The sequence below is a fragment of the Ambystoma mexicanum genome, chromosome 12 (genome assembly GCF_040938575.1).
Source record: "Ambystoma mexicanum isolate Mex_15411 chromosome 12, UKY_AmexF1_1, whole genome shotgun sequence".
In the NCBI taxonomy this organism is placed as follows: domain Eukaryota; kingdom Metazoa; phylum Chordata; class Amphibia; order Caudata; family Ambystomatidae; genus Ambystoma; species Ambystoma mexicanum.
Window position 1 is genome coordinate 47,390,442 of NC_090936.1, and position 14,285 is coordinate 47,404,726.

Here is a 14,285-nt window from a genome sequence, read left to right on the forward strand (position 1 = left end):
CCAGTGTTGCTGCCCCACACCATACTTCGGACACGCCAAGCAACAGCGGTGAGTCTGCCCAGGGGCCCTGAGGATCCCAGGGCGTACCGACACAGGTTTCAGTGGGAAATTCGCCATATATGGCAAGCTGATAAAGGAAAGTGGCTGTATTTACGTGAACTCCCTTACCTAAGTCAATTTGGGGAAAATTCAGAAGAAATAAACAGCAAATTAATGAACTGTGATAAAACCAGAGGAGACGTTGATACCAGTGAATTGAACTGCTTGTAACCAGTTTCACCAAGAATCGAAATGTAAAGTTGCCCACATGGTGCGTGGATGCCATTACCATTATTCCCAAAATGTCTTATCATAAAATAATCACTTTACATTAACCCAATAGAAGCCTTCACCCCTCGCTGAAATGCCCCCGTTAGCTTCTACTGCTCCCCATAAAACATGGAGCAACACGTGAATCAGTATCTTGGGTTCATGTATTGGGGTCAACTGGCTCCACTCATGCTCTAGTGAGGGCTTCCAGCTCCAAAAGGCTCACGGGTGTTCAGAACTACAGCTAAAGTGTATGTGTGCAAGTATGTTCATTTTGCTGGGGGCCACAAATAAAATACATTGAAGTCCTTATATGACATTCTACTCCCTCACCTCGTGTTATGCAGTTGCGTTGGCAATTACTTTCTAGCAGTTGTGAACTTTTCCATTTTATTTGAAGGGCCATAATCAATTTTTGCTGGTCTGTATCTCTTTTAAAAAAAAAAAAAATTCAAGTGTTTTGGCTGCCCAAGAGATGAAAACTGATACTATGTAAAGTGAAGTTACTGTTGCAATTCCTTCAGTACTGGAACATACAGTAATTCTCATAGACATGTATAATTGTGGGGGATATGTAATAGGTCCTTTTCTATGATACGTTATCCAGTAGCTCAGTGCCTTCCCGTTACATGTTTTACTCAGTTTTCTTTCAAATGTATCATAGTAGGGAAAATAAACTGCAAAACGTTCCACTGTACAGCAGTAGACAACCACACATGCACGAGCGGAGGTTTAGCTATACCAAGCATGTCACCTTATCTACTGTCCTGAAGCACCGGCACTGCATGACATTTTCAAGATGGTGCCTTCCACGTACTCGTTTACAGTGCTCCGTTTTTAAATAAATATATACTTGCATGTCCATTATAATCCGAGCATTGGTATTGTAGAATTTTGAACAATCAACTTTGATAATGTTAGCAGCATAGGGAGCTGGGTTCAAACCTCTCTGCACGGGCTTCATGTTTTATTTTTGATTTATTTGCAAAAGGCAGAGATGTGAAGCTTAAATATATTGAATATACAACAATACCTTGCATGCTCAAAACATAATGTGTTCCATAGATTGAATATTGATCTATAGATATGGTATATACTGCACTGTCTATCTATACTGGATGTGTTAAAGTACATAAATGGCAGTGCAGAAACACCTAAAATTAAAACAAACACTTCCAGCCTTAAGGGTTAACATGAATATTGCAGAATCCTCCATGTGCACATTTCTTTTACTTGTGACAAATCCAGGGAATGTGTCCCTTCTCCCCCAGTGGGAGCCACCCCCACTGAGGCTATGGAGGTGAGCCTGCTCCACAAAACCCTCACTAGGGCTTTGGCAAGCAGAGTGACTTCCCCTTAGGGGACGAGGACTCCCTGGGTGTAATTAGGATCCCTCTGAAATCTGTAATCTCTGCCTATATGGGGGCCAGAGAAGTTGTAAATGTGATCAGGCCTTTTTGTTTTCCTGACATCACTGATGAACCCTCCTCAGACTCGACATCTTATAATCAGAAGTGGGTTACCTCTCATTATAGAGACTCCTATCAAAAAAGACAAACCTCAGCTGGAGGAGGAAACTCGCTGACGTAGATCTGAATGGCAGGGGAGGAGACACGCAGAGCACATGTGAAGGCTGCCACGTGGAATAAACACAACATGGAGGCGCGGCCACATGTAGTATGAGGTGGACCCGGGTCCAGTCAACATTTGCAGAGTCCAGGAATCCAAGAGGAAAATATCCTCGCCTCTCATTCCGAGACCCACCGTGACAGGAGAAATAAACGTTACTGAAGAGGATGCGAGAAGGCCACCTTGTCTGAACACCGGAAAACAACCAACAAGAACAACCATCACTGCCATCCATACGACAAACACTCCCTGGCATGAGTACCACAGGAAAACAGATACGTGGGCTACCCAGGTGGAAGGGAGTCGGGCGGACAACCTCTGTGGGAAGTGCAAACCCGAGGTTGCTACCGACTAGCAAGCCTAGTGAGAAAGAGGTAGGCCAGTCCCACAAAGACTTTGAGACAGCAAAACGGCCTGGAAAAGGCAGCCCAAAAAAGGGGGGAAACAGAGCCCACAAACACAGAGCGCCCACAAACTTCCCAATCAATGATAGAGCAATCCAGAGGGGAACGAAAGGTGAAACAATTTATACCGGCGTGCCTAGTGAGGAGGTGGCATGTGTTGCAAACCAGAAGGAGTCAGTCCAACCACAGACATGCTCAAGGGTGTTTATTTAAAATAAAATAAAATAAAAGAAAATGCTAGTATTTCCCTACCACTATGAGGGAAGTTCCCTGCCTAACAAATCCAAAGTCCAAAAATAAAATAGTCCTTAGTCCAAATCCTATGCAGCTAACTGGCCCTACCACTTAAGAAAACTTAACAAAAAGACAGAGGCCATAGAAATGGCTTTTGTGTTTGGATTCTGCCTGGACCAACACTTAAAGCTCTTCTCCGAAAAGAATCTTTCCTCTAAGACAAGGTTTGCTTTACACAACTCCACCCTTTCCCACTTGATGCTTGAAAGTGTCCTTATCTTGTTTCCAATTAAACCCTCCAGGTTCTCTTTGTCCCATTCACTAGGTTTCTTGTTTCATGGACTCCCCAAAGTCCTCGGCCATACATCAGGCTTGTTTTGGCAGGCCCTCGGTACAGAGTCTGTAACCCTTGCGGCTTCTCCAGCTTTCAGTGTCAATGTCCTTTGGTTTCCCAAAGCCATCTGACTCTCTGAAATGCTTGCTTTGTCTCTATTCGAGTGTATCTAGTTCCCATAACCCTTGTGGCTTTCCTCGCCTCGATTCACATAGTTTAACCCTCTCCAAAGCGTTACCTTTTTGGGAGCATTCACTTCCCTTCTGCTGCCCGGCAACTAAAGCCCTTGTCGTGCGCAGCTCTGGGATTTTTTGTTTCTGCACCCCGGCTTCAGCACCAGTTAACAGGCCCAAGGCCAACCACAGCTTCTGTGTGGTCGGGCCACCAGGCAAGACTGTTGCTTTCTTTCCCGACCATGGCTTCCCGGTCGGGCAGGACGCTAACCTTCCAGTGTCTGTCTAGTGATTTGCTTGCTCTCCACACCACCATCAGCTCTGTGGTCTACCGTGGCTCCGCCCCTACAGGCTGTCTTCCGGTCAGCTGCTCGCCTCTGCGCAGTATTCTCTCATCCCCATTTAAAGTTCCTTGTGGTTTTATGTACGTCATGCCAAACAAAAGAGGGGTGTCGTCGTTCTTGGACTGTGGTGTTCAGGTGATATCAAGCATTACCTGAAGCCACAGAGATTGAAGAAATCTCAGTATTTGGTGAATCCAAATCAGGGTTAATGACAGTATTTCCGATTCCCGTGTTGGCGGATAATGTACTTTGGACTGGGAGTTCCCTATCGGAATGGGAGTCCTTGTTCCCGAGCGGGGAGTCACTCTCGGCGAGGTCCCACTTGCCCAGACCCCTAGGGAGGATCTTGCTGAGCGGTTCTCACCTCCCAAGCCTCAAAGTGGGTGGCTCCCCTCTGGGGATAAGGGATGCATTTTCCAGATTCGTCGCACATGCCAGAACTTGAGATGGCAAAACCGCATGTAAAAAGCATCACGAAAAAGGGGGACAGAGCCCACGAATGTCCAAAAACGAGGACAGCACAATCCAAAGTGGGATGAAAGGAGAAACCCTTCTTGGAGTGAGCTGAATGAGAAAGGGGTATGGCGACCCCATAAAAACGTTGAGATCAACAACCTGCCTGAAAGAGTTCTAACGAGAGAGGGGGACAGGGAGCCCACGAAAGTCCCAAAGGAAGACTGAGCAATTCCGAGAGGTGAAAGGGAGAAAGGTTAAAATGAATGAACTTTGGGGTAAATTAGGGCAGATGTGGAGTCAGATAAGGAGCGTATTCCTCCTGACATATTAAAATATTGGAGTGTACCTGCAGGAGGGATTGTGCTTTCTTGCAGCAGCACACGGAGTGACTTTTTGTTTAATCCCAAGAAGGGAAATAAACTTTTAGGTTGGAACTTTAAAAAAAAAAATGTGTTGAGACATTGAACATGAGACCCAGAGGGGCAATCTAGGATGACCTTTGAGCAAAGTCTTAAGTTAAGGAGTTGGAAGCGGGGTTCGCCCAGGGGGCACAGAAAGCCCCAAGTGTGTAAAACAATATTTTGCTTAATTTTCATTTTTTCATCTAGTAGTAGGGCCAGTTAACTGGCCATGTTTGGATCGAGGACTGATTTTCGTGTATTTTGATATCCTGATGAGCACCTTAATTTTTTGTTTTTAGGAAGGCAATCCCCTTTAGCAGTAGGTTGAGTGAGGTTTTTTTATATAAATAAATACAAGGTTAACAACATTTCCTCTGGTCCGAGTCCTACTTCCAGTTCTCCACATTGCTTACTGTAAACTGAACACGTGTGCATCGAATAAGGGTTATTGCGGTTATTTTTTGTCACCATTTACCAAGTTCCAAAGACCTGCAGATTTCATACAGTATAAACCCATACTTAAAATGCAAACGGACCTTCAATGCTGGAGACACATCATTAAAATCAGCTTTCAAGTAAGGGGGCCTGTCGAAGTTATAGAATTAATATTTGCACCCGGGGAAGGTGGCTCATCCAATCCGACGGGTGGAAATGTAGGCGAGAAAGGACAGTGTTCGGCCCGCGTTCTATCAGCAACCCGAGCCCCTTTCCTGGTTGCTGCCATTTGTTTTTGGTGCCCCTGGCCCCTCCACCAGCCCAAGCTTCTTTTTTCCAACCTATTCTCCAAACATCTTTCACTATCCGCTTCAGAGCTCACCACCTTGTGCCAAAACAGTATTGACGCTCTCCTTCTACCACTTTATAGAGGGGCGGATGTACACATCATCTATAGAGCCTGCCCCTTCACCTCCATCTTCTTAGAAGAACAGCAAGAAAGCACTGTGCATGACACCTTGTACTATCCCAATACCACATAGAAGGTATGAGAGAGGTTATGCACTCAGGCAACCGTATTGAATCTACCCACGAACTAACGTGGTAGAAGGAAGTCTGCTGTTACCACCGAACATAGAAGAGCTATAAGTAAAGTCTGACCGGTGCGAAGTGACGTCATGAAGAAGAGAAGATACGTGGACACACTAAGCCTGATGCGTGGATGTCTGGAGAATAAAGATGTAACTGAAGCAAGGAAGTAAAAACGTATGCAAATAATAAAGAAAAGCATATACGCTTAGAAGATTAGTAACAAGAGATGCAATAATGTATATAGGCAGAAACGCAAGGTAGAGAAGACGATGTAGAAACTTGCTAAAGTAATAAATATAGCGCAAGTAAAGCAGGCATGTTGAGAAAATTGACATCTGCATTGTATAATAGTAAGCAAGAAATCTCCAGGAGAGAAACCAATGCTGCTGTGGAGATGACGGGCGCTGTAATACAGCTTTGCACAAGAACAAAGGGTATTTGCTTGGCTCAGGATCAAGGATGACGCATCAAGAAGCAACTGTAAGGCACAAGAGGAGTTGAAGAGGATAAGCCATGTACGCAAGAGCTATTTCTCTTAGACTATGTAAAGGAGTGAATAATTGTGAGTGCCAAGTATTGACCAATCAAAGATGCAGAAAGCACATGCAGAACGGAACAATTAAGACTCCAGAGGCCAAGAGGAGTCATAGCACCCAAGATAATTGAATTAAATAGCACTAAATAAAAGGTAAGAATGGACAAAATCCTGGTCTTTTCACACGTGGTGCAAGACCAGAAGACGAGGCCTATTCATTTGTTCCAGACGAATATAGAAATGTACCTTCACTCCCTTTAAAATCCTGAGGAAGAGAACCATCCGCAAGGTCAACTACAAAGAAGAAGCCTTGGTTTAGGGCCTAAGTGATGGGAGATGGTAGGCTAATTAGCGAAGAAAGGCAGTTGTCTGATGACGTTCCCTTGCATCTGGGTTTCGTTGCGTATGTGCTGCTAATAAGCCGGATGTGCAAGGTTGGAAGAGAGTGCCAACCAATCATGGGGGCCTATGTGATGATGTTGCAGAAGCCTATCCTCTGCTGTTATTATGCTATTTTATGTATTTTATGTAATTAGAGGTTGATCAGCGCGTGCCTACTAGGTAAGGAGCAGCCAATTATGACACTAACACTTATATGCCCAATAGGTTTTTACTGTTTGCAATGTAGGCTGACGTACAACGAAGTTTTAAGCCTTTTGTGTAATTGAAATGCAGAGAGTGTGTGGGGTACGCCAGGTTTCCCTATTTTATTGAAATGTTAATAAAGAAGTATTTTGCCATGTTATTTGAGTCTTTCACGGATATTTGGGCCCGAGATCGTTTATTTGATCATTCCATTTGGCACTTGGAATGCTCGGGGTGCTATTGCACTACTTTCTGATGTTACCTTCTTCTGATGATCTCTTCATACCACTTTGACGTTCTCCTCCTACTATCTTTTTATGTTCTCTTTCTACAAACTTCTGATATTCTCCACTTATCCACCTTTTTCTGAAATTCACCAAACCCCTAATGTTGCCAGTTTTTTCCTTAGTCATACCAACTTCCTCCTTATGTCGTCAACCTACTCCTTATACTTGCCACTTCTGTTACATTCACCATACTCCTCTTGTTCGCCGAACTCACTCCATTAATATTCCAAGCTCCTCCTTACACTCACCAACCTCCTACTAAAGCCCTGAACATGCCTCATCCAGGTGGTCATCAACCTCCTCCTTACTGAAACCAAGCTACTTCTCCCTGCCGATCCCCTCCTGTTTCCCAGCCTCCTCCTCAGTGACTCCAACCTTCTCCTCTCTATCACCAGTCATCTCAACCATCTCTTTTTCCCTACATGAACTCTCACAAAAACTCCTACTCTCATCCAATTTCTTCTCTCCCTTCAGACACCTGTGCACTTTCCAAACGCCTCTTTCCAAGTACACTTCCTACTCCAATCTCCAATGTTCTCTCTCCAAACACTCGCACCCATTGAGTCGCTGACATATAGGTCTGTGAATCCTGCACACCCTGGGCTGGGCTCTCTGACAGCGTTTGCACCTGTGTGCATAGAGACATTGGCTTCCCATCATAGGTTCAAAGAGCTTACTATGTATTATATGGTCTGCTGGTCATCTTGGAATCCACTTTCAATTCTCCTTACTGCAAAGCACTACTTGCAAATGATATTGTGTTCACTTGCTTGCCCAATCTGTTAACCTGATGTTGGGAAATCCCCTGCCATCAAAGGAGCACTCTGGCAGCAGGTTTTGGATTGCTAGGGATGCACAACTGCAAACTGGCTGCATGTTATCATGTATATTTGGGATTTTGAAGTAGGTTATTCTCTACCACAGGATATTCGGCAACATTAACAGGGTGGGCTTATAGTGATCATGTGTGCGGAGAAGATGAGGATCCATGGGTGTGTTTTATTTCCGTCTCATGGACTTTGGGTCAGGCTAATGGGACATAAAGGGTCTTCCTCCTGGGGATGGGTTCCATGCAGATTCATCCTGCGACTGTCGCCTGCCATGGGAAGAGGGCTACAAGAGTGTGACCAATGGATGTTCTTCGTCGCCCCTCTGGAAGGTCCAATAACAAAGCAGAGGATTTTTTCAAACCATGTATATTCACACTATAGTCTAATGAACACCCAGATATCTAAAATGGTTTGAGACCATGACATAAGCAAATAGATGCTATACAAATGACACAGCACTTTCGGATTAGCCAGTGATGCGATGCTAGACACTTCCAAGGAGAAAAGGGGCTTTGTTCTGGAGTACCTCAAACCATTACTCTTGAGTTGACAGATTAGTCAAATAATTCCCTGATTTGTGACTGCATCTAAATACACTTTTCTTTCACTGGTTATTCCCCTGCCTTTCACCACCAAACTTTGGTCCGCTGCAGCTCCACGGTGAATGCCGACGGCGAGTGCTGTAGAAGGGAACCCGCCCACTTGCATACGGACGCACATCCCACTTCACAAACCTCGAACGTATACAAAAATACACAGGAAAATATAGTTATGATAACATTTTATTAAATAATATATAAAGAATATTAAAGGAGGCGCGTCGTCACTGGGTGATTGTTGGGCTAGCTTGACATCGCTCCACCCGGTCTGAAAGGATTTCTGATAGTTGTTCCCTTTATTGATAAAACATTTATACATCATTTGTAAACTGATAATGGCGATACATTATATGGGTGACGTACATAATAAAAATGGATTGGGGTACATACAAACGATCGGCCCCAGGGGTCTGCAACCTTTGGCTCTGCAGATGTTGTCAATGTGGAGGGATGCTGGGTTTCATAGTCCACAACATCTGGAGATCCACGGGGTGCAGACTCCTGATCTACGCAACAACACAAAGCCAATGTGTGTGCTGAAGGAAACAAGCTGCTGCCTCTAGCTTATGTTCCCCGGGTCACTTATTGCAGCGCTAGAGTAGCGAGGAGTATAACATCGAAGAGATGAAGAAAGGGTTGCGTGCAATTGAGGGAGTACTACTGGGGAAGGTGGCTGACAAGGAGAAGGAGGGTATTATGGGCATTCATTTAAAAAAAAAAATTTTTATTAGTTTTCCAACAACAAAAACAAACAGATCTAAACAAAATAACTTCTACTATACACTGATTCCTCTTGATCTTTTCAAGATCTATCCAGGTCCTCCTAGGAGACGGCTTTGGCTTGCATCTCATGCGACAGGGAGAATAAGCAATTGAGAATGCATCAAGTCAGCCTACATAGCTCCTGGTTACGTCACCTCATGCTCTTATAAAAATGCCTACCCCAATTAACCAGCCGATCAAGGGAATGCCTACGCTAATTAACCAGCCGATCAAGGGAATGCCTACGCTAATTAACCAGCAGATGATGGGAATGTCTACCCTAATTAACCAGCCGATCAAGGGAATGCCTACCCTAATTAACCAGTCGAACAAGGGAATGCCTACCCTAAGTAACCAGCCAATCAAGGGAATGCCTACCCTAATTAACCAGCCGATCATGTGGGTCAATAGAGTTGCAACAGATTCATGGCCACGGGCATATAGCAGTTATACTCACACATTCCTCCTTTATTCAGCATTTAGAATGTAACCGAAGGGGGTGAAATATCACAGGGCCCACCTGGAATGCTGTGAGAGTCCATGCATATAAAAAGAAAAAGCATGCATATGTCCTGAGTTAAATTAATGCAGTGATACAGAAGGCCAGTCCCATACAAGCGAGATCATGGATCGCGCTGCATTACGTTATATATTTATAGCGTATTGTAATAGAGAGTCTTGCATGTTTACAGTGGGAGACTTAGTAGTTTTACTCATATTTACGCATTAGAAGAGCTTTTCAAACGCCTTGCAAAGAAACATTTACTCAATGGAATTAATCATCATAAATATGGTGGAAAGCATGCTTTTACCGCTTGCAACTTAGTACATAAAGTTTAGTGTTATTACACTGGTCCTTGTGATTTGATTAACATTGATTATGTCACTTGATCAAGTCGCAAATGTAGCATAAACTCTTTGTACCCTTGAGGTAAGGAAAAAAAATTACATCCATCCTTAATGTTCTGCTCCTAAAACAGACTCTCTGAAAAATGAGCAAAAGCCTTATACAAAAAGCAACCTATGAAACAATGCTGCCCATAGCAGTTGAAGAATAAACAGTAGCACTTCCATTCACAGGGAGGGATGTCTCCAAGTCCACATCAATGTTTTTGTACCAGCGATGCTTAATCTTGGTCCAGGCGCACACTGACCGCAGAGAAGATCCGTCCCATGCTCGTGAATAAGGGTTCAACGAAAGCGTCTGTCGTGCTCTTCCATAACGTCTTGACTGAGGGCAACACCATTAAGCAGGTCTTGATGAAAGGCATCACCACCCTGAACCAAAACAAATAGAATAATTAGGCAGCAGTCTTTGGTTTGGTCCAAGACAGTATACAAGACAGTCCAACGAGTCGGGTCTCCGGGATACAGACATGTAGAAAAAGGGGACTAGACCTGTATTTATGTAGTCATGATATGTCTGTATTTCGGCCCTAGTAAAGACGTCAGTGCAGGGCTTAACCAACTTCACTTAAGTAAACCCAATGTATTGTGAGAATAGTGCACCAATGAACTCTGGGTAAAAACGCACAGGGACATCATGGAGATAGGGCGTGGATGTAAGGGCGTGGATGTATGAGCACACTCCATGCATAAAAGGGGAGATGAAGGAAGGGATTCAATGTGACTACATGCTTAGGTCCTCATTACGAGTTTGGTATTCTGCAAGAAATACTGCTCGTGGAAAATGACTGTCATTAACACTTGAGCAGGTGTATGGTTTTAGCACTGGTGATATGTACACAGCTGTTTCGAATTACTGCCAGAGTTAAAATTCCCACCCACAGGGCACATTTTTTCTACTGCATGTTCTGGAGTGCCATTAATACCAAAGTGGCAAAAACATCATCTTAAAACACGACCAGCCTTAACATTTGTATATTTCTGTGAACAGGGCCACTGCAGAAAAATACAGCTCCCCATCTTTACATCAAAGAACAAGAGAAGCAGTGTTATATGTAAATAAAAAAGAAAGGTATGCCAGTTATCTTATAACTCAATTCATATGAAAAACAGATTGGTTCTACTTCCTACGATAGCGAGTGTGACGATCCTTCAGATGGCCTCACATCTCCCCGGGGGAAAAATCCCTCTTCATTAGGCTAGGGAGGGGAGGCCGCTATCCAAAAGGTCTACCTAAGGGTGGTAATATGATATGATAGGTTATTTAGAACGGCTTAATACCCAGAGGTTTCTAAGCATGGACCTAGGAATCGAACCTGTGTTGCCCCTTGTCGTCTTGCTTCCAAGGCAAGCATGTTGTTCCTGAGCTATCATCCCAAGCAAAATGGGCTCGGGCGGATGCAGGAGGATCTCTCCTGGGGATAAGAATGATATTGGGAGGCACAGTCCCTTTAAACCCCAATCCAGTATGCAGACAATAGTACCTCAACCTTATGACCAGTGGTCGAATTGTACTAAGATAAGTAGTGGCACTATATTCCCTACTGACCTGCCCTCGCTCCCCACAAACCGCATCACCACGATCGCTCCCACGCGCAATAAAATACCAAAACCCCAAACACATGCACCTGCTCTTTAAGGGAATGTACATTGCAGTGCACTGAAAGTGCAAGTTTCAACTTCATCCTACACTTATTTTAAAACAAAACCATTCCAGAATGGTTTCTCTCTAAAATAAATGTATAGCAACAGTAAAGCTTAATTGAAGAAATGTAGGGGAGCACCACTCCCACCCACTTCAACCACTACTTAGGAGTCTAAACTCATGTCTAAAACCATGTGTTACTGTGAAACATCGAATTATCCTGACGGTTTAGGTACTGAAACAAATAAGCTCCAGAGAATGCTACAAGCGAACAGGAAAAACATCAGAGCAGGTGTAGTCAATGTAATGGACGTTACGTCAGGGTACACCCTACCATATCATAGCATTAGAAACAAATGAAATTGAAAGGGCATCAGGAAGGATACCAGGGAAAGTACGAGAACAGTCGAGGTGGAGCAACGAGAATTAGAGAGAGATTAAAGCCAAGAGAAAACTGAAGGCAGGCCAGAGAAGTTCGAACAAGAGATGTGGGGGGTGAGATTCAAGGGAGTGTACAGGACATCTTGCAGGCCAATGGGGTGTTGGCCGTCGAGAAAGCAAAAACAAAAAAGAAAATAGGCGTCCCGCATGGAGGCAGAAAGCCAAATGTTATACAAGGCAGAAAGCCAAATGTTATACAACTGAAAGTTGGTGGCTGTTAGGTGAGAGGCAAGCCGAACAAGAGACACAGTGGAAAAAATGTTGTCCGTAAACCAGAGACCCAAACTCCCTGAAATGCCATCAAACGGGGTTATCTTATTGATCCTGGAGAGTACAGCAGAAACGGCCTAAAAGGGTTGGAGGCCTGGGATAATGTATGCTCCCCTTCTCTATCCTAACATTGAGGGACTGGGAAAAACCGTCGCCAAAGGAGAGAATCATCTAGGGTGGGTCCATTGAGACAAACCCCCGTCATCTGCTGTCAACACAACTGTTAATCATTGCTGATTGGTGAACACCAGATTCTGCTAAAAGCCTAGTCTTTTCAGTTCATGTACTTACCCTTGCCTTTCTCAGAGATAAGAACAAACAGCTAAACATTGTCATTTTCACCAAGACAATTCGGGGGAAAAAACCCTGTGAGAATGTAAAATATAAAGAAAGAGAGAAAGTCTTAATCCAATTTGTGATACAGTTCTCAGTCTATTTCCACTGGAGTGTGGTACTGGAAAGTCCAGCATGGCGTCAGGTAGGCAGTTACAGAACTGTACAAAACCTAGAAGTTGTCAAAGTCTCCCTAAGACAGTTAAAACATCTTGTTGAGAAGCAAGACACTGGAAACCAGCTAGAAGAGAGTCATTCTCCAAGCCCCATGAGAAATGTATAAGACTGTTCAATTTCTGTTGGATCACGAAGAACTCAGAACTTTTGGTTGGAATAACTTCAGAGGTGTTTGGACACTCTACATCCAGGAGAAAGGTGTCATTCTCCTGGATTCCGTACAGTGGCTAGACTTTATGGCGTTTTGTTGTATTGACAGGGATAGAGTAGGAGACGACCGGGATGGTTCCTTGTTGTTTAGATTCACACAGGCTTCCTGACGAGAACCAGAATTTCTTTAATTTAGGGAGGGAAAACCCTTTAGAGATTTAGGCCAGACAGGTCTTGTTTTTATTTAAATAGAAGTCCACCGCAATCACCTTGGCACCGCTTGGTCAGTCTCTTCATTCCTTGTCGCTACACTAGTTAATCCAGCCGCATTCAAAGATAGTCGAGTTCAAAAGGTAATTGGCAAAATTCATCATGTTTCCAGAAGGAACCTCGAGAGCCCTTTGGTTTTTAGGGTGGTTTAGTTCAGGATGAAGTTAGTTTAAATATCTGATAGAATGAATTACTGAAGGGGCGCAGTGATCTGTAAATTGGTGGATTTTGGTTAAATGTATGCAAAGTCTTCTGCACTCTTAACCCCAAATCCAACTTCAAGATTTAGTCATCCAATCTCCCATTTGCTTCCACAATGCAGAATATCTGGTTATTACACATGCTGCCAAAACGGTCCCGTTAATAAGCATGTCCAGTTCTGGTGTTAGTATGTGATCTCAAAAGCAGAAAGGATTGGCAGTAGCTGGCCTTTAAATATCAAAATGTCTGGGAACGGTGTGATGCTCCCCAATACTCTTGACGAGTATCACGATTTTCCTTTGTATACTGTCCTTCAATCCAAAGTCCCTGTTAATTCCATACCACCCCTGTTGAGACCAAGAATTTCTGTAGCAGGGCGGGGTTGTCTTTCAGTTTGGTACAGCAATAGATTTGTGACATATATAACCAACTCGCCATTCCCTCCCAATTACAACCAAATAGGTCCAAGGTCTTAAAGTGAATTCTAAAAGGAAGTTGGATCACATAACCGAGTGTCGCTCTTGATCATAACCACCTCCTGTATCAAATCTACTGCTACTAAACGCAACTATTCTTGCTGCCAAAAGCTCTTTACCTTGGTAGCACATCACCCAGTTATAACACTGGAGTTCAGGTTTGTTCAATTAACCATCAGCTTTATGTTGAATCGTCATACCTCGGGTCACCCTAGCTCCCACACCCCCGACCACCCAATCACATAAAAACCTGAAACTTAGATTATTTTGTTGGGCCGAATCCAAGCGAATCTTATCAGTATTGCTCTATAAGCAAATCAATATTCGGAAAAAAGCCATCATCTTGAACACGTTTATGTTTCCTGTGGCGGAAGTCCAAAAGTAGTCCGAGTGAGATTTCAGTACAAATCATAACTAATTAATGTCAATCTTGGCCAGCTTACTTGAGCCATGCGTGATCTTAACTCTAATGTATGTGACAGAGTGAGGCACCTGTTCAAAACCTACA

The 14,285-nt window shown here is 43.8% G+C and overlaps 1 protein-coding gene across 1 annotated transcript in view; it reads right to left on the minus strand.

Annotated features, from left to right (window-relative positions):
- Positions 1–8,311: 8,311 nt before the first annotated feature.
- Positions 8,312–14,285, minus strand: part of CAV2 (caveolin 2) — a 52,778-nt gene continuing 46,804 nt past the window's right edge. Inside the window, exon 3 of the mRNA XM_069627929.1 lies at positions 8,312–10,186. Within this exon, the coding sequence (XP_069484030.1) occupies positions 10,036–10,186 (151 nt within the window). The 3' untranslated portion in view covers positions 8,312–10,035. The remainder of the gene's footprint in view (positions 10,187–14,285) is intronic.